The 20,701-nt window shown below is 48.8% G+C and overlaps 1 protein-coding gene and 1 long non-coding RNA gene across 3 annotated transcripts; one reads left to right on the top strand and one right to left on the bottom strand.

The window, feature by feature from the left end:
- Positions 1-412: 412 nt before the first annotated feature.
- Positions 413-947, top strand: LOC127349384 (uncharacterized). The gene is made up of 3 exons (XR_007880229.2): positions 413-494; positions 569-819; positions 856-947. It is a non-coding gene; the product is annotated as an uncharacterized lncRNA (long non-coding RNA).
- Positions 948-2,454: 1,507 nt separating this feature from the next.
- LOC127349380 (uncharacterized) lies at positions 2,455-17,358 on the bottom strand. 2 transcript variants are annotated; one of them, XM_071818434.1, is made up of 5 exons: positions 16,147-17,358; positions 14,776-15,336; positions 13,988-14,617; positions 8,978-9,523; positions 2,455-5,014 (listed from the first exon to the last, which is right to left on the bottom strand). In XM_071818434.1, the coding sequence occupies exons 1-5, from the start codon at positions 17,251-17,253 to the stop codon at positions 2,759-2,761; spliced, it is 5,100 nt and encodes a 1,699-aa protein (XP_071674535.1). In that variant the 5' UTR covers positions 17,254-17,358; the 3' UTR covers positions 2,455-2,758. The 2 variants fall into 2 exon arrangements, with proteins under 2 accessions (XP_071674535.1, XP_071674536.1); XM_071818435.1 differs by lacking the exon at positions 8,978-9,523 and having other exon boundaries at positions 2,458-5,014.
- Positions 17,359-20,701: the final 3,343 nt, after the last annotated feature.

A 20,701-nucleotide genomic window follows, 5' to 3' on the forward strand; every position in this document is an offset into this window, starting at 1 on the left:
AGACAGAGAGAAGCCGAACAAGGAAAGTTTAGAGCTAGGTCTTTTGTAAACCTAGTCGTACCCGGACAGATCTCTTGAGACCTGGCCTCCTATATAAAGGCCAGGAGAGGGGCTGCCGAGGGACACAATCAATCTTAGCAACTTTAGCCACCATAAGTCTAGAGCTAGGTTGCCGTAGCACTTAGCCTCTCGACGAGATCACAGCCGAAACCTTCGGCACCCCATTGTAACCCGATATTTTCATAATCAAGATCAGACAGGCGGGACGTAAGGGTTTTACCTCATCGAGGGCCCCGAACCTGGGTAAATCGCTCTCCCCGCTTGTCTGTTAACCGATGTCTCGTGTCAGCCTACAGGATTCCATCAACCCTAAGCCCCAATCGGAGGGCATTGCCGAGGAGTACCCTCGACATCCGGCGACGGCAGGTCACAGCTTGGGGGGGAATAAGCCACTTCGTGCGGTGTCGACGACCAGCGTGTTCGTGCGCGTCTAGGTTGTACGTGGCCGTGGCAGGTGTGCCCAGCTTGTCGTGCGGTGTCGACGACCAGCGTGTTCGTGCGCGTCTAGGTTGTACGTGGCCGTGGCAGGTGTGCCCAGCTTGTATGTGTCCGGTCCACGTCGTGCATCTGAGCGCGTTGGTGATCTGTTGAAGGCCTGCAACGTTGTGCGTGTTGGAGCACGTTGTGCGTGCGGCCGGTATGTGCAGATCAAGCAGCCAAGTGCGCGTCTCAAGATGAAGACGAGGAAGAAGATGACATGATTAGGGGGTGATTGTTAGCCTAAATATAATCTTGTCATGGTGTGACCTGCATACATAGGTTGAGTGCAGGCTGCAGTGTGAATAGCACACATAGGTTGTGTGCTTGCTGTGTGTGAGAACAGGGCACATGAGTTGTGTGCAGCAGTCTCCAAGTTGGCTTTGACTAGCAGTCTCCAAGTTTGGTTTTGCTTAGTAGAAGCCAACTAGACATTAGTTGTCTAGATCGGTTACTGTAGCACCGACCTAAAGCCTCTATATAAGGAGAGGCACCCCATATGGAGAAAGGAAGAAGTAAGCTATATATATAGAGAAGAAAATGCAGCAGTCTTGAGCTGCACCAAACTACTTGTGTCCACTTTCATTTGAGTTGAGAGTGTGTGTGTCCAAGTGCAAAGTATGAGTAGCAGCAGCTCTTAGTAGTAGCTTTCACCTCTCCTGTTAGGTTGTTATAGGACAGGTTCAAACGACTTAATGATGTGAGAGCCGATAAGCTTGCAGGGATTTCACCGGACAAAACATTGTGTGATAGGTCGAGTGACTCCACTTGTGCCAACAAACCAATATTCTTAGGAATTTTTCCACTGAAGTTGTTCCATGATAGGTTCAGGTTCTTCAGATCAACAAGACTGTTGATTTCTCTGGGGATATCTCCAATAAGATTATTACATGATAAATAAAGATTTACCATATAGATGATCTCTCCTGTATATAATATCTCTTTACCCTTTGTGACTACTGTGAAATTCTCGGTATAGGTGGACATGTCATCAAGACCAAATGACACTCTATACCTGAAAATACCTTTAAATGCATACTCACGATAATCTCTTGCTAGTACCATCCCTTTGCAGTTAGCAATAGATTTTGGTATCCTCCCTGTTATGTGAAAAGAGGGGAACTCGCCCTGTTGCCTTAGTCCTTCCCATGGTGAAGGAGGTCAGATATCCTGAAGGAGGTCACGATGGAGGTGGTGGTTACGACTCAGGACAGAGCAGTCAGCCACATGGTAGAGGTGATGGTAACTCAGGCGTCGGGAGGGGTGGGGAACCCGATCTATCATGGTTGTCAAGAGGAGGATGGTCCTCGCGATTTTTTCCCCAGGTGCTACGTCTTCGACAATGGTGTGGTACGTATAATCGTCTCCCCAACAACGTCGACAAGGTAGTTTGGTTATTGTTCCCTAAAATATTGGTGTTGGTATACCTGCCGATGTTGGTTGATATTTACAAGTCTGTAGTTTGATATACCCTACCCATGCAGGTACGGTACATGAAAAAACGCTTTTGCCTCCGATCCGGTATGTATGTGACTAATTTTTTTTCTGGATCCATATTCTTGTATGAATAATTCTGCGATCCAGTATTTTTTGGTTCGTGCATGCATTTGAAATGCTTCTTATTCGCCCTCTAATTTGCTGCTCCGGAAAAAAAAATCTTGCTCCTCACGGCACACAGGTGAGGTGATCCGCGTGCTTCGTCACGGCCGTGCAGCCCATCGCGAACTTAGAGTCTTGGAGTGCGAACTGCACGAGAAGGCGGCTGTTAGAAATGCAATCACGTCCGACACAAGCGGCCGTGTATACGTAATGCATGCATCACCGAGTCATTCAATACGGAAAACACCACGTAATGTTGCAATCCATCAGTTTCCGCGTGCGTGCTTGCGTTTGATCAGTAGCAGATCCATGAAGCTGCTGCTATTGCACGTGCCCATCTCGGCAGATTGTTCGGTACATGCGTATTTTGGTCCAACCGAAAACAAACTCACGGAGCTACAATTACCGGATCGACAAGCTTGCATAAGAACAAAATATACTCCAAGTACCAACAGTTTGAGAATTTTGATTAATCAAAAGAACACACACACATTTCCAGGAGCAGTATCTGTGCGTACAAGCTGACTTGCGCTTATTTATTAATGCTGAGTGCTTCGAATACCAAAACGATCAACGAGATCTGGTTCTTCTTCGACTGTGAATGAACACACATAAACTAGTGCTACTTGCATGTGGATGCGATGCCATTGAAGCAACACGACGCGCAAGTGTAGCAGCACGCACAAGGGGCAGCAGGGTCTTTTGGTTCCCGAGATTGATGGCTCTCTCCGTCTTCCAGCTTCAACACAGGTTTTCTCCGATGCCCATCAACTTGCTCCTGCAAGTGCTGCTTCACTGCTTCACTGTAGGAGCCCTTCAACACGACCTCCTTGAGGCTCCGCAGCCACTCTAGCCCAGAAAGTTTCAGTGATGACTCCGTACTAGAGAAATGGACCACCAGCACCTCAACATCTTTTGCTATCCAATCTACAAAAGCAATCACTAACTTGTAGCTACCACAATCAATCTTGAGGACTTGGGATCCCAAGCCTTGACATCCTCTATACTTGTAATAACGGAGCTCACAATCTTGAGTCGGCTTGACACAAACATGACGAAACTTAACTTGATGGGGAAATTCTTTAAAGCTGTCAATGTCATCTTGGGTCGATATTGCCAGCCCGAGATTTGCCTTTGTGAGACGCCTGAGATTGGTAAGCTGCTTGATCCAGACCCACGGTACAAGCACATTCCCATGCCCATCCCCGTCGTATAGCTTAAAGCTCTTTAGGTTCTTGGGTAGGCTAGAGAACATGGCACCCGTACATGAAAAGAAACTTGCTCCATCATCATCCTTGTCGAGATGCACTGACAATGACTTGAGATGGCCGTGGCCCAAGATGTTACAACACAAATCCTGCCAGTTTTCCCGGTTGATGCCGCACACCCCGAGCTTGCGCAGCTGTGTAAGCTTGTTGAGCTCTTTGAGGATGGACTTCCCACGTGCACCACCCACATTCACAACACCAAAAGTTTGTAAGGCCGTCAACTTCCCGATACCTGCAGCAGGTGCCTCAACACCGAAATTGACATCAATCTGTTGGCTTGCACACAACTTCTTCTTGGACCACCAACTGCAGGAGTATGATACCACTGCATTGCGCGCCTTGCTCCTACATGGAGCTCCTGTAGTTGAGGCCCGGTCATCATCCTCTGCTTGTGGTCTTCTGCTAGTATCATCATAGTTTATGCTCATGCCATCATCCCCTGCTGGTGGTGGTTGGCTTCTGATTGTGCCTTCACCATCTGTTCTCATCAAGCTGTTGCTGTCCATTGTGCCAACACCATCTTCCTCTGACGACAAGCTGTCCTCTGATGATGTTGATTCACAGTCGTCCTCATCTGGGGATGGTCGGGCTGCATTGCCACCTTCACTCGATGTTACATGAGTGGTACCAGCACGAACATATTGCAATTTTACTAGCTTGATAATGGAATGTGGCAGTATGGCTATTTTGGTGTGTCTGATATCTAGAGTCTGCAATTGCCTCAATCCACCCAATGAATCTGGCAGACGGGTAATATCTTTGCATCCACGCACAGAGAGAAACTTGAGACGAGGCAATTGCTTCCCGATCTGCTCCAGGACATGATCCGTCAAACCTGAGTCCGTGTCCTCCAGATCAAGCACCCGAAGCAGTTCCATATTGATATCATTAGAGATGAAGAATGACCTCCACGCCCCAGACACAGTCAAAGACCGTAGTCGTGTGAAGTCGATGCTTTTGAATACAATCTCGTCTCCGTCCCAACAATTCCTTATGGTGAGGTGTTGTCCGGCACGTTGAGAGTTGATGCTGCAACATCCCTCAAGTGCAAACACAAGGTTATCTTCCATGGGCCGTGAGATTATGTATTCACGGAAGAAACCATTGACTTGGCACACATCATCATCAACTTTGTCATTGCTGCCTGGTGTCTGTGTCAACTGGATTATGCTTGACTTAACAAGATCAGCAAACAACTTTTTACCATTCTCTTCCGCGGTACCACCACCAGATGTGTCTCTCGAGTAACCCTCGGCAATCCACCGCCTCAGCAAACGCCTTCGCCTAATTCTCTTGTCAGCTGAAAAGACTGAGAGATAGAAGATACATGGCTTGAGTGAATCTGAACAAGCATCAAAGTAGGATTGCATCCAACTAAATAGATCTTTCAATTCATTGAATCTTGGGTCTGTCTCCAGCTTGCCCATAAAGTTATCACATATATCACCTAATATGGTTGCCAAGGCTGCTTCTGTCTGATACATACTGTATGTCATCGATATTTCCTGGGCTATAACAGATATTACTTGGGGAAGTCCACCACACTTGGCGATGATAAGTTTTACACGATCCATCTTGGAAGCCAATCCTCGCCAAGAGCCCCTAGCTATCTGAAATTCGGAAATTATGTATATTATAAAAAGTCTGTTTGGAAGCAACATTAACTAAGTTCTGTTAAGATCATTTTGATTCTATCGCCAAAATCAAGTTTTAACTACCAAACGGGCAAGAGGTCTAAATCAGTTCTGAAGAAATAAATTTCAGTATGGAATTGAGAATGCATGCAACAAAAGAACACTGCTACTTACGATTAAACGATTGAAATAATGTATGAAAAAATGAACATATAAGGAGCTCCATAGTATATTATGTTGGAGTTTGATGTTGGGCTTTCCATAGTCAATACAAATTCTGAAATTCTCATTGGCCGATTCTTTAGTCCCACATTCCTATTCGAGAGGGAACTCCTTATATAGAGGATGGTCACTAGTAGAGAATAGCCTACTAGTGGTGTTGCATTTTGGACACTAGTGGCGTGCATCCGACAAGCCACCAATATGACACCAGTTGTAACAATTATGTTAACAATTACTGGTTGTGTGGCGCCCCCCACGCCAATAATAGTGGACCTACTAGTGGTGTGCCCATGTTGGCACGCCACTGCCAAAATCTACTAGTGGAGTGGGTTCCACACCCGACAAGTAATATATGTACACGCCACTATTTATAATTTTGGGCAGAAAAAAAGGCACACAAAATTTACGCGGGAAAATGCACGCCGACCCTGGCTATGCCACGACCGGCTCCTTCTTCGGTCTGAACGCCTGCGGCTCCATCTTCGGCTGCTTTTCCTTCTTTAGCTGTCCCAAATAAAGCTGGACCCGTGGTGGAGAGGGCAGCGCCTCATCCTTGGGCGGCTGGAAGACGATGCCTAGTGTAGACCGCCACGAAGTCACATAAGACCCGCGTCGCGAGAGCGGTGGTGCCGAACCCCCCTCCGGCTTGGGGATAAGGAGAGGTATCCCCAAGCGTCAGGAGGTAGAGGATCCCGAGCACCGCGAGGAAGACACCGAGCTTTCCATTGTTGGTGTGGCTGATGTTAGTGCGTCCGACGTCAGTGCAGGTGGCGCAATCCTTGCGTGGCAGTAGTCAAAGACCTCATCAAAGTCACGTGCTCTCTACCACTGGTGCCTCCCCTTCTTGTTCTTCTGGCTGAGCGGGTAAGGGCAGTCGTAGCTGTCGACAGCGGCCCACCACTCCAACGCCAGGAGCTCCAGCCTAAGCTCGCTGTCGGAGTCAAAAGAGTGGTCGGCCCTCTCCTCCTCGGAGAGGGTGTCATGGCGCTGGATGATAAGCAACTCTAGGCACCGGCCGGTTGGAGCGGTGGCACGACGAGGCCGCCCTCGCTAATGTGCCAACCACCATGAAAGCTACTGTCCGCCGAGATGAGGAGCTGGTATTGGGCATGTGAGGCTAGCTCCTCCCCGCGCCACCGCTGCTGGCCTCGTCGTTGTTCGCTATCGTTGTTGTGCGTCGGTGAGTGGAGCAGTTGGAGGGGAGAGAGCGGCCGTGGAATATGATAGGCGCCTCCTCGCCGGTAGGGGGAATATATAGTGGCCAAAGATGCCAACCGGCCATGGCATTAACCACGTCGTTGCCGCGTAGGAAGGCGCATCATCGCCGTGTGGGAAAGTGGCTGCGCCCTCATCGATAAATGGCCAGGTGGGTGCGCCGTTTAGTTAGGCTATCTGGCCGGCTCGTTGAGAGGCTGCTGGGGCTAGCCCACAGACACACGGGTCAACTTTCTCAAAATGCACGCGGGTTCCCCAGGCAACGATGCGGGATGCCAGGTGCACACACGTACATGCCACTAGTCATGTCGACAGTAGTGGCGTGATAAAAAGTATAGAGCCACTATTAAAGTGTGCTTGGCCACACCCGAGGGCCCCACATAATAGTGGGGTGGCCCACTTGGTTGCACACCACTAATGCACACTTAGTGGTGGCGTTACACTTCCTACCAGTGACCTACGAAACTCCCTTATTACAATATCTCTACTAGTGGGTGTTCTATCACTCACCATGGTTTCAGAAAAGGAGTGGCTCATGTGCGCTCCTCCTGCTCACCACGCCACGCCGTTTTTCGTGAATGAGCGAAGCTGATCAGATTATATCCATGCATGTTGTTTGTATTTTTGCTATTCGGGAAAATTAATTACGATTAATTTGCGTGCCCATTTCTGGATTTTGCTGCTCCCCACGTCTTACCCACTATATAAGCATGCAGACATGAACCTTAGCCGTCACTAGCAATTAAATGGTGAAATATGCAATAAAGTTGGTCGTGTGTATCAACTACTCTCCCTTTCCATTTTATTTATTTAAAGGAAGTCCGTTGTACAACTCAGCATACATGGATTACCATAAACGCACCTATATATCGATGTGCATAGCTATCATGCATTGGCAACCCAGGTGGTCCCATCCATATAGATCTGATGATCCGTGTTTGCATACAACTCGAACTTGAGAGTTTTAGTAATGTTGGTACAAAAATTATCTACCAGACTACCACACAGTGGACCCGATGTGTATTTTTGTTTACACAGAAATTTATGTATGCCATATGATTTTTTCGATAAAGGGAATATATTAATATCAAGAAGATACCAATTACACATAGGCTCTGCAACAACGCACCACCCTAATAGCACTACGGATGCACACAGCCAAAAACAAGAAAAGAAAACTAATAAACAAAAGTCCCGCTACAGTATCTCGGGCCTAACAACAGCAATACATCCACTGCCAAGACAACACCTGAATTACAGACTCTCCAAAAACGACGCCTCCAAGAAGGGAACAGTGCCCAAACACCGTCGTCGCCCGATCAAAGATCTTAGGTTTTCACCCTGAAGATAGTCCCCGCTCTCAAAATAATGCCTCCACCAAGGTCATTGCCAGGCACAACCAATTAAGGCCAGACCTTGGGTTTTCACCCTGAAAGGTAGGACTCTGCACTTCACCTGTGTTGTCGCCCCCACTTTCATACCGCTGCTGTGAAGCCCGGAACACCAAGCAAGTCCCTCAACAGCGCGGAGACTTGAACCTCCCTTAGCTAGTCCTCCCCTCCGGCCTTCATTAAATTCTCTTCTTCCGACTTTCATCATGGATCCATAGTCACTTGATGTCAACACAGAAAAGGAGCTTCGCGCCGCTCCCTCCAGAACCAATCGGTCGGAATAAAAGCATGGGTGCGCACTACCGAATACCTCCGATCCAGCAAACTCCAGGCAAAGCACGGTTACATTCACCGGCGGAGCCTTCCGGAATTCAACCCCCTGGCCAGATCACGAGTCCAGGCCTCCGGTAGGTCCTCCTCTTCACGCAAGAGAGGCCCTAGGACCGCCGCCTTTATTCAGGTCGGACCCCCACGTCGGCGACCATCCCGGGCTGGCGAAACCAACCCTCCACCGGCGACACCATCGCCGGCTTCCATGCACCTCCATCTCGCCGCCGGATCGCGGTGATAGATCAAAAGATCCACCACCACCAACCGCAGGCCGACCCTCTCCGGCGAAGAAGAGGGCCACCTCCTCCGTCAAACCCAAGGCTGCTGCCCCGGGCGCCCTCGTGTCGCGGAAGAAGCCCGAGATTGCCTCCACGCACCGACGAGAGGCGGGGGGGGGGGGGGGGGGGGGGGGCATGGCGCAGACCGAGGGCCTGGCCGCCGCCCACCACCAGCCCCTGCCGGTGTGCTGTGGGTGGAAGCCTACGGGAGGGGAGGGGTGCACCGCAGCGCAAGAGCCGCCGCCGCCCATCACCATCCGCGCCGGCCGCCTCCGTACGCGTCGAGGAGGGGAGAGCCCGTCCGCCGTCCCCCACGACGGCGAGGAAAGGCCCCCGCCGCCGCCACGCCCCGAGGGTCTTTGCCCCGGCGGCGCTACCGGCGGCGGCGGCGGCGGTTAGGGTTGGGGGAGGGGTTCGGGAGAGGAGGGGGTCGGGAGGGGCTCGCTACAACTACAACTGTACTGTATGCCATATGGTTGAGTGTAAACTTTTATAACACGTACCTCTTTGAAGAGACGAAGGGCATCCTTAGCATCTAGGCCCTTAATGTTGTGCACTCTACCTTTGTCAAGCGCGCAATGTGTGGCAACAGTTTCTTTAGTTGTAATGACAATGATGCTGCTGATTTGAGTAGGCTCCGATAAAAAGGCAGCTTTAATCGAATCCCAATCATGAGTGGATCTTAGACCATCGATAACAATAGTACAAGCGTATTGCTGAAGAAAGTGACAACACGCTTGAATTGTGTCTTGACCTTCCATGATGCCAAGTGCAGCAGTTTCCTGGGCATGAAGATCCTTGGAATAAAAACCCAAAAGCAAGCGGCGAGAGAATTCCATCAGACGGAATGGATGAGGCACATCCACCCAGCTATACTTTCGTTGCATTTCTCTGCCGTAAGAAACCACCTCATGGTCCTCGTACATGTACCTGACCAGTGCTGATTTCCCGACACCAGCAATACCCCACAGGGAACTCACCCCGGGACTTAATAGAAGGTTTATAAGGATAAATTTTTCATCCACACGCCCAACAAAGAATCCAGGATCCTGCAAGGAGTAATACAAAACTGTTAAGTTATATTTTCCATCGTATGTACATTTATCCTTTTAGTTTCCTTGAACTACTATACCACTCATCGTTTTGGTTGATTGTATCTGCCCTCATGCCGACAGCAGGCGCATTACCCACAAAAAAGATACCAAAGTAAGAAAAAACGGAAGTTTTGCCCCACATGCCCAGTAAATTGACAAGGACCACATGGGAGCGAATTTGGGGAAACACGTTAGCTAGGTTTGACGCCGACGTTAGCTAGGCGCACTGTCAGCCGGGTCATGCATGGACTAGCTACTGCATGCACTTGTGATTCCTGCGTCAACTCCTCCCACATCGTCCTCATCCCCAAGAATGACAACCCGGCCTCGCTCACGGATTACCGCCCTATTAGCCTGATGCACGGCTTCGCTAAGCTATTCATGAAGGTGCTCGCGATGCGCTTGGCCAAGCGCATCCCGGAGCTTATCTGCGAGGGGTAGAGCGCCTTTATCCGTGGCCGCAGCATTCAGGACAATTTCCTGTACGTGCAACAGGTTATACGGCATTTCCACCGCGCGCGCTCCCCGCTGATCTTCTTCAAGCTTGACATTGCGCGGGCGTTCGACTCGGTTTCTTGGCCTTACCTGCTCTCCATGCTGCGGGCACGTGGCTTCAGCGTCCGTTGGTGCGACTGGATTGCCATGATGTTGGCTACCTCCTCCTCGCGCGTGATCCTCAATGGGGAGGTGGGGCCGCGGTTTATGCACCGTCGCGGGCTGCGGCAGGGAGACCCCCTGTCTCCCCTCCTCTTCATCCTTGCGATCGAGCCCCTGCACCGCCTCTTCGACCTCGCCACTGAGGCTCGGCTGCTCTCGCCGCTGCGTGGTCGGAAGGCCTGGCTACGCTGTTCCCTCTACGCCGACGACGCGGCTGTCTTCCTCAACCCGGTGCGTGCTGAGATGGTGCACGTGCACGCGATTCTGCAAAACTTCGGGGCTGCGTCGGGACTGCACGTCAACCTGGCTAAGAGCACGGTCTACGGGATCCGATGCCAAGATTTGGACTTGGCCGACATCGTCGCTCCCCTTCAGGCCGCGACGGGCTCCTTCCCTTGCCGCTACCTGGGGTTGCCGCTCAGCTTTCGCCGCCCACGCCGGGTAGACTTCCAGCCGCTCCTCGACAAGCTTGGGAGCCGCCTGGCGCGGTGGAAGCTGCTCCTCCTCTCCCATGCGGGCCGGTTGGCTCTCCTGCGGGCGGTCCTCGACGCCTTCCCGACCTACCTCCTCACCTCCTTCGCGCCACCACCATGGCTCGTCAAGGCGATCGACAGGATCAGACACGCCTGGCTGTGGGCCGCGGACCTTTCTTGCTCTGGGGGCCGCTGCAAAGTTGCCTGGGCAAAGGTGTGCCGCCCCAGGGAACTTGGGGGGCTAGGTGTGTTGGATTTGACGAGGTTCAGTCATGCTCTCCGCCTTCGTTGGCTGTGGCTCCAGAAGACGCAACCTAGCCGGCCGTGGGGGGGTCTCCATGTACCATGCGATGACGTCGACCGTGAGCTCTTTGCTGCTGCCACGTCCGTGACCCTTGGCGACGGGGCCTCCGCTAGCTTCTGGCACGACTCGTGGCTGTTTGGGGCTGCCCCGAAAGCCCTTGCTCCGGCCCTTTACAAGCTGTCGAGGCGCAAGCACAGAGCGGTCCGCGAAGCGCTACGTAATGGCGCTTGGATCCGCGACCTCCATGGCAGAGTGTTCCCTGACCTGCTCGGCCTCTTTGTCACCTTCCGCGCGCTCTTGGGCCTCAGTGAGCTTTCCCCGGAGGTGCAGGACACGTTCACTTGGCGGTTCTCCGGGGACGGCGTCTATTCTGCGGCCTCGGCGTACCGGCTCCAGTTTTTGGGCGCGGTGGATTCCCCCCTCGTTCCCCTCATCTGGAAGCCATGGGCTGCGCCGCGCTGCCGTTTCTTCGCCTGGTTGGTCGTGCAGGACCGTCTCATGACGGCGGACCGCCTGCTCGCTAGGCAGTGGCCAAACAACTACTTCTGCCCCCTTTGCATGCGGAACCTGGAGACCTGTTTGCACCTCTTTGTTGAGTGCCCGCATGCGCGACGAATCTGGGAGAGGGTGGCGACCCTTGCTTCGGCGCGCTCCCTAGACCCCGCCACCTGGGGAGCACCGACCCGTGCGGTAGACTGGCTCAGCGGCCTCTCCGCTGGTCTACCGGCGGCGGAAGCCTCCCGCGTCCGTTCGTGGAGCCTCCTTGTGCTTTGGCAGATTTGGCTCGAGAGAAACGCCCGCATCTTTCGACAAACTTCTTCTTCGGTGACCACCACGGTGGCCAAGATCAGCGACGAGGCGGCCGTTTGGGACTTGGCCGGCGCGAAGATCATCTTACCCCGCGAGTAGTCCCCTTTTGTTAGTTTCTCTTTCCACCGGCAGGTCTTAGCCAAACCTGCTAGATCGTGTGTTTGAGCCGGCTGTCTTTGTACGAAACACACTCTTCTATTAATATATCGAGCAGCTCACCTGCCGAATTCTCAAAAAAAAATTAAAGATGTTTCTAGGACTGAACGCGAGATGCATGCATAGCTATTTCACAACAGTGCTCGCTGCATAGATTCTAATCAAATGGGGACGGTGATTTGTTTTGCAAGGATAACTGCGACAAGAAATGTCATCTCGACTGATATAAGCTTGAGTTTTCACTTCCTTTCCACCTCCCGAATTGTTCAAGTCTTGCTGCTGTGTTATCTGTTCGGCCATATCGCACTGTTGCATAACGAGTTCAAAACGAGCTGGGCTCCATTTGACATTATGGCAGAGTATTTTATTTTTTGTAAATTAAATAGATGGGACATTGTCAAAACATAAATTGCACTGGGTGTCCTGGAGGGCAACATGTATATATGATAATAGCAGCTTGTGGGTGCAAACTGTTTCTACCTGTCTTAGGCCACCTCCAGCGGCCCGGTCCGTTTGTATTTGCGCAGACAGGCGGGGAGCAAAACCCCATCATGACGGCCCGACGCAAATGGACCGACCTGTCCACGGCGACCCATTCGCGGCCTAAATTTGGATTGGCAATGCGTTGGCGCGGACAGCAAGCGCGTCCGCGCGTGTCCCCCTCTTTTCCCTCCAGGGCCCGCCCGCCAGTGGCACCCAGGCCAGTAGTCACCCACTCGGGTCCCTCCCTCCGCGGCAACCCTGCCGTGATGCCCGCATGCCTGCCCCTCTCCATTGTCGGCATCCTCTGTTCGGGCCGCTGCTCGCCGGAGTCCATGATTCGTGCCCACGTCCAAGCGCACACTTGCCGTCACCAGGGCAGGACCCTGGCCGCCACCGCGTCTGGTCGGATCCTCCCACCGGCATCGACGCCCAGGAACTGTTTGGCCATTTGCGCGGCCAACTTTGAGGTACGAGCCCAGGACCATTTTCGGCCATTTGCGCCTACGATATTGGCCATTGACCCGTCAGTGTTGCACGCAGATGGACCTCACCAGGTCGATCGAGTGCTTCTACAAGAACGTGGTCGACACCTCGTCGGACGATGAGTCGGACGGCTCTTCGGAATTCATGGTTGCCGCGGCCTCACTGATAGCCAGAGGCGTGTGCACAGGGGCTCGACAAGGCCACGCATGGGCAATATCAAGCACGATCACGAAGCTGGCCACTATAGGCTCTGGGGTTGCCCCTGACCCAAACGGATAAAGGTGGCCGGACGGCCATTTTCCTGTCTGGGCCCGACCAAACGGGCCAAAACGGACACATTTTGTGTCCGAAATGGGCCGGGCCACTGGAGATGCCCTTAGTAAGAAATATAAATCAAATGAACTCATCGGCTGGCCGCCCTGCATGACCCGGTGGAGATCGGTAGAAATCCCGTGGCTCTCCCCGTCCATGCATGAATGGCCGTTAGCCTAGCTAACGTGCCCCCTGGGTGCAGGGCGGCAGGCCCTGCCGCCTCGGTCCGCGGCGGCAGGTGACACGTGTCGTCTAGCCGCCTTGCCGCCATGGTATTTTTGCCAAATTCGCTCAAATGTGGTCCTTCTTGTCAATTCATTGGGGGCATGTGGTCCGCTCTGGCTAAACTTCGAAAAAATGAGCATACATCTATTCCCCGTCTGAAAATATAGAATGCGTTATTATGCTTGCAATCAACTTTTAAACTCTTACAGCGCTAGTATGAGCGGAAATTAGGGACTAGGCAATAATATCGTTTGTTCTTGCAAAACCAAATGTAGTCACACCTTTGCACAAAAATCTAATTATATGAATTTCATGTCACATAAACCATGTATATTAATAAAGTAACTGTTAGCCAAAGCTTTATCCTGACCAATCAAAACAGAGACTATGTTTTATAACAAATGCAGTATAAAGCAATTAGAAGTGGTACTATACTAGCCAAAAAGAAAGAAATGGAAGTGGTACGGTAATATATGTAGTAGTTAGATACCAGGGGTTATGGCACGTAAACTTTACCAAGGGAAGGCGAAGGGAGTCACGATCCCTAAGGCGTCTGACTTTGAGCAGCTGGTCTTCTTTATGATCTACAGAATGTTTGGCGACACTTTTTTCATTCGTGATGACAATGATAAGGCTGCCGCTTTGAGTATGCAACTCGGAGAAGAAGGTTTTTCTTATAATGTCCCAATGTTGTTTTGACTGCAGACCATCAATAACGACCATGCATTTTTTTTCATGCAGAATCTCACGACACGCTCTAATCGGATCTTGGCCTTTCATCAGACCAGCTGCTGCAGCTACCTTTTCTTCGTGAGTTGACTGAAAATCCAGGAGCAAGTGCCATGAGAAGTTCGACAGATCGAATGAATGGGGCACGTCAACCCAGCTATATGCTGCATATCCATACTCACCCCCCCTAACAAAATAGGAGAAGATTTCTCTGACAAGAGTTGATTTTCCAACACGAGAACGTCCCCACACGGAGATCACACTTGGATTAGGCTTTAGCAATTGTTCCCTAAGAAAAGTAGACAATTCCCTCCGTCGCCTACCATCAAATACAGAAAAATGCCAATAACGTGCCTCTCCCATTCGGTCGTAGAAAAGAGGAGCCCTGCCAGAATACTCCACGCCTCTACCAATATCCTGCAAGATATATAGAGAAACTCTTGTTAATGGAATCGATATTTAATTTCTAGGTCGATGACCACATGCAAATGTTTTCACAACCGCCTCCAGCTTGAGGATAATTTTTTTTAGGTATGCTGGTAATTAAGGAGCAAATACATGAGGCATGCATATACCTTCTCTATCAAGCGATCAAGGACCTCGTCTTGTTGTAGAGCTTTAATGTCGAACAATCGATTTGGTTGATCAGGTGCGCAATGTTTGGCCACAGTCTCATCTTCTGTAACGACAATAATACTCGATTTTGTTCTAGTCCATTTAGTTGGCTTGGACAAAAAGGTAGTTTTTATCTCGTCCCAGTCCTTCCGGGCCTCGAGACCATTAATAACAACGAGGCAGTCATTTTCATGCAGATACTTGCAACACCGTTCAATCACACCTTGGTACCCCTTTCTACCCACTTCTTCAATTTCCTTGGCTTGAAAGTCACGTGACTGAAAATTCAGAAACAGGACAAGAGCAAACTTGTTTATATCGAACGGCCTCGGTACATCCACCCAGCTGTGCTCTTCAAATACCACTCCATTGAATCCCTTACGCTTGCCCCTTATACACTCATACACTTGAGGAACCACGGAGATCACACCAAAACGTGGGCATTTACCCACCACGGAGATCACACCACCACGCGTTATCTGCCAATTGAATTCACCTATATCGCTGCGACGCACAGAACCCTGCAGTGCAGTTTATGGTAGCACTAATAAACAAGATTGTTAATTAAATTACTACTCCCTCCATACCAGTTTGTAAGCCCATTAATTTAGTCAACAAAATACTATGAAATATATGCCACAAAATTATACCATTGGAAACTTATTTCAATATGAATTCAATTTAATAATTTTTGAACTCACTCTGATTCAGTTTAAAAGACACGCATGTAGTTTAAGAAAAACGCTGACCATTAATTTGATCAACAAAATAAATTAATGGTCAAAGCTTTTTCTCAAAATACGTGGTGGCCTAATAAACTGGTATGGAGGTAGTAGATCAGGGAGCACAAGTAAAATTATCGACCATTATGTGGGCCGTCCGTAAACATACACTAAATTTCGATGCACCAGATATATGAATGAGAAAAACCGTTTTCTAATATTAGGATTCTAGTTTAAAAAAATTATGGCAACAACCTTATTTAAAAAAATATCCTCACCGAGATTATGGTTTTTGTTTCAAATTATACAACTTTTTCACAGTTTCCGCAACAGGAAGAACCTGTTCGTAAAAAAGCTCGCCCAAACTATTCCTATCATAACTTTTTTTTTCCTTTTCTGCGGAACAATATCTAATAACTTGATGGTTTGTTAATTGTATAAAGTTGGGCGATTGGAAATAATCTCACGTTTCATTTATCATAAAATATTATAAATTTCATATATCTGTACTTTTGTATGAACATATACATACACGTATGTAACAATGTCAAATTTGCATCTACGATGTTAATGTTTGCATGTCTAAGACGTCATATGTATTTTGCTTACCTTTTTGGAGAAGGCACAGAGAAATTGACCATCGGAGAAGCGTGTGAGCTGCGAAACTTGGTACGGTTCTCGTGTGCACAAAAGTGCAATCCTTAAGTGCTCCGTGGACACGACAATCCGGCTGCCGTTGTTACAATCTGGCAGGTACATTCTGATGGCCTCCCAATCTACCACAGTAGATACTCCTTCTAGGACGAGGAGATACCTCCGATCATCACTCACTTGGCGCATGAGCTCGGCCTTGGTGGAATCATCTTCTTCAGTCACAGCTGCTCTCATCTTCTTCCGGAGCTCTGCACCACGTGATTGGTGGTTAGAGAAGCTCGGTGGGTAGAACAGAGCCAACAAGGTCTTGAGGAACTCGTCCGGATCAAAAGGATGCATCAGCTTTATCCAGGCACGGCTCTTGAAGCCTTGGTAGATTTCTGGATCATCATAAGCCTTCTTGATGATATATGTCGCCTCAAGATGATGGTGATGAGCAGCTACAGCTCCTGTACTGCAACTTCCCTGCCATAGTGAGATCACTTGACGGTCCTCACCTTCGCTTGTGATCAACTTCTTGAGGTCGCCCGTGCCACGAAGCTTACCCGCAGCCTGCCAAACCTGGCTTAGGACGTCGAATGGTGATGATGATTCGACGGCGGCGGTCGGGATAAGCTGATTTGGCGGCATGGAGTTGTCGTCGCCGAGGAGGTTGTAGCGGGCATTCCTTTTGCTTACATCCTCCACCCTAGCCTTGAGCTGTTGAATCTCTGCCACCGCCACGTCCACTGGCAGCGGCGGAGCTATGCAGGACGGCACCACACGCCACCACCAGTCCGACTTCTTAGTGTCGAGGTGGACGACAAACTCGACGCAGTCCTCCACATCAAAGGCCAGGTCACGGAGCTGCCTCACCCATGTCCGCACCACAGGGTTCTTGGCACGCTCCGCTGTGTTGGCGGCGTAGAGGAATGACCTCAGCATCTCGAACTCCCCGGTGATGAACACCAGATCGTTGCGCACCTTCTTCTTGAACGCCGCCTCCTCATCGATCGCCGACTTCACCCTCACCAGCGTTCCCTCCACCGCCGTCTTGGTCAACCCGAGGGCGAACTCCGCCATTGCTAGTTGCTCGATCTCTGTCTCGCGCACAGACACTTGTGTTTCCACTAGCTGTTAACCTTGTGTGTCTGGTGTCTACCAGTTGTGCGCACAGTACAAGTTTGCACATGGAGATGGAGCTAAATCGGCTCGTGAGATCTAGCTGCTGGAAAAGATGGCCAATAATGTAGATTCTCCTCTGATATTTTGGTACTGTATTAGAAAAAGACGTGCCACCGACTCAGAGTAATAAAGTACAACATCAATTATTTGCCAGCCTTGCCGATAGATCGAGACTTCACAGAGACAATCTCAATAATTCAGAGGCCATGCTCACATGAAGCTTTAAATTTATTTTAACCGGGGTCTGGCCACTTGGGACTCCATTTCATTCTTTCGTGCATTGCTTCCACTCTTTATAATATCTAGAGGTATAAATAAAGATAGGATAATTTCCGCACCAAACTCGTTTCTGAATGCAGTTTAAAGAATCCATAACTGGTTTGAAAGTATCTGACAGGTAAGGATATCTGATTCTGGAACTGGACACCAGATACGGTATATCATATGTTATGCCAATATCCGTATCCAAAAATTATTTAAGATTATGCGGTGGTTTTATGCAAATAATTCAGGTTTTTTTCAAAAGCTTTGAAGCTAATAGAGCATATTTAATATTAATGTGTTGGAGAGTTCGTCCATGAAATAATACCCCAAGCTTATTAGGGTACTTGGATATTGAAACATGCAATGGTGTTATCATAGCCCTTGTGTTTGCCTTATTACATGCTTAGACTACCCACAATGAGGGTATCATAGCTAGTATCATACATTACATGCATGCAAAAAGCTGATGTGTCAAATAAATTAATGATGAAAGAGATGATAGTTAATACGATATTCAGTCGTGTGTTCTCTTTTTCTTGGCCGTGCGGCTTTAGAAGGGAGTGACACGAAGCTTCGTTGTCTGTTGTCATCATGAGACATGTCGGTTTTCGATTTCCATGGAGAAGGCAGTGGCGGAGAATGTCAGGTGGCTGAGGTCTATGGCTAGTAAAGGCGGCCTGGGTCTTCGTGTCGATGTGGACCTGGCTTGGTGGTTCTTGACTTGCAGCAGCGATCTCGGCAAGCGGGGGCGGTAGCACAGGAGGAGTACATGGTCTCATATTTCAGGGTGAAAATCCAAGGTCTGTCCTTAATTGGTTGTGCCTGGCAATGGTCTTATTGAAGGCATTGTTTTGAGAGGGTAGACTCGCTCTTGGGTGAAAATTCGAGGTCTGGCCTTAATTGGCTGTGTCTGGCAATGACCTTGTTGAAGGCATTGTTTTGTGAGCACGGACTCCGGGTGCTATCTTGACGGTGATTTGTGTTGTAGCTGCAAGGTTTTGATCATCGTAGCGGGATCTTTTTTTTTTGTAATAGGGTTGTGTGCATCCGTAGTGTCTTTAGGACATTTCGTTGTTGCAGAGGCTGGATGTAATTGATATCATCGTGATATTAATATATATTTCCTTTATCGAAAATTTTAATACGATATGATATGCCAATATCCGTATCCAAAATTATTTAGTATTATGCGGTGGTCTTATCTGAATAGTCCGACTCTGTTTTGAAACTTTGAGCTAATAGAGCATATTTAGTATTTAATGTGTTGGAGAATTCGTCCGTTAAATAATACTTCAAACTTATTAGTATACTTGGGTATTAAAGCATGCGACGATGTTATCATAGCCCTTGTGTTTGCGTTATCGCATGTTTATGAACCTAGCTACTTTATTCATTTGGTTTATGGTATATTTATTCATTTAATCATGTTACACTATTTATTTTATGAGTGTTTTATTAAACTTTTTCATCAATTATTTTTTATTCTATGGTATGCTGACTTACCTTTCTGATTAATTTTGTGTCCGGTCCGAGCCATTGCTAGCTAGTTGCTCTTTCTCTCTACACACAAACACTTGTGTTTCCTCCTAGATGTTAGTGGTGTGTGTGTGGTGTCTACTGGTTGTGCGCACAGTAGAACATTGCACATGGAGATAGAGCTAAATCGGCCCGTGCGATCTAGCTGCTCCACGCCTGCACAAGATGCCCAATAATGTAGATTCTCCTGATCTCCACTGATATTTTGTTACTGTATTAGGAAAAGACTCGTCACCTACTCTGAGTACTAGGACCATCTCAATAATTCAGACTAGTCGGATAGTATAGTATCATTCATATAATTAATCCCAGTATATGATTGTTAGCATCTATTTTAGGCCAATTGTTAGCTGAGTGATCTGCACCTGTTGAAAACTAAGAAGCTAGGTCGACGCGTCACGCGACTTCTTCTGATGCCTGATTTGTGAAAAATTGAAAATTTATATTAAAGACTAAAAAATCTGAAAATAAAAACGCACATACATATATACATTCCAATGTCACGACACAAATTTTGGAAAAATATTTTGAGTTATACGAAAAAGATAAGTTGTATTTTGAAATTTCTGAACCACATTAGTGGAAAACAGGCCTAATGTCGCGGGCCGTAAGACCCTTTTGTCGCGGGCGGCCAGCCGCGACAACGGAGGCGCGACAAAAGGTCCACCTTTTGTCGCGGGTCGCTTACCACCCGCGACATAAGGTCCACCACGTGGCGGCCGCGGGGCGCGCAGGGGACAACTCGCGACAAAAGGCCCACCACATGGCGCGCGTGGAAAGCTGCTGCTTTAGGGTTTGAGGGTTGCAGGCCCCCCCCCCCCCCCCCGCCACCGCCCCCCTTTTATTTCATTTTTTCATTTTAAAATAAATTTTGCATATGTTTGTACGCTGTACACACGTTCATTCATTATATATAGATTGAGCAAACAAATATTGGAAGCAAAAGTCTATTCGTAGATTCCCCTTACGTACATATACATGGAGCTCACGACTACCCGGACTAAAGCCCGTCGTATATTCAAACTATTACATGGAGATCAGTTGATGCGCCTATTTGGACAAAACAAGCCGTTGTCGTCTATTACTTCTCTCATCAGAAGTACCGCAACTTCCTCCGTAATTCCTAGTAGGTATTCTTGTGGTTGGAGCTTCTCCCGCATGAAGTCGACCTATATAGGAAAATGAGATGAATATGACTATATCAATCTTGATACCGAAATATTGACGATAGTAAATTAAAGTTGTGAATGTTATTGCTTACATTGAATCTATTATCGTTGTGCTTCTCAGTGGTTAACATGCGAATGGACTCGCAAACGTAGTATCCACATAGATTCGTCCCCTGTGGCTGCTGGGCGTACGGTACAGGAGTAAATGTTAGCTTCTCTGCGAAGTTACCTGCAGTATTCTTCTTGTAAACTCTCCAAACCCTGCCAGGCAAAATAATGATTGAATGAATGGATAATTAATTGATATCTCACGAAAGATAAAGCGCGGCAATGATTGAAATTACCTCTGGAGCAACTTCTGCAAGTCGTGGAACCCT

Source organism: Lolium perenne, chromosome 4 (assembly GCF_019359855.2).
Source record: "Lolium perenne isolate Kyuss_39 chromosome 4, Kyuss_2.0, whole genome shotgun sequence".
Lineage (NCBI taxonomy): Eukaryota > Viridiplantae > Streptophyta > Magnoliopsida > Poales > Poaceae > Lolium > Lolium perenne.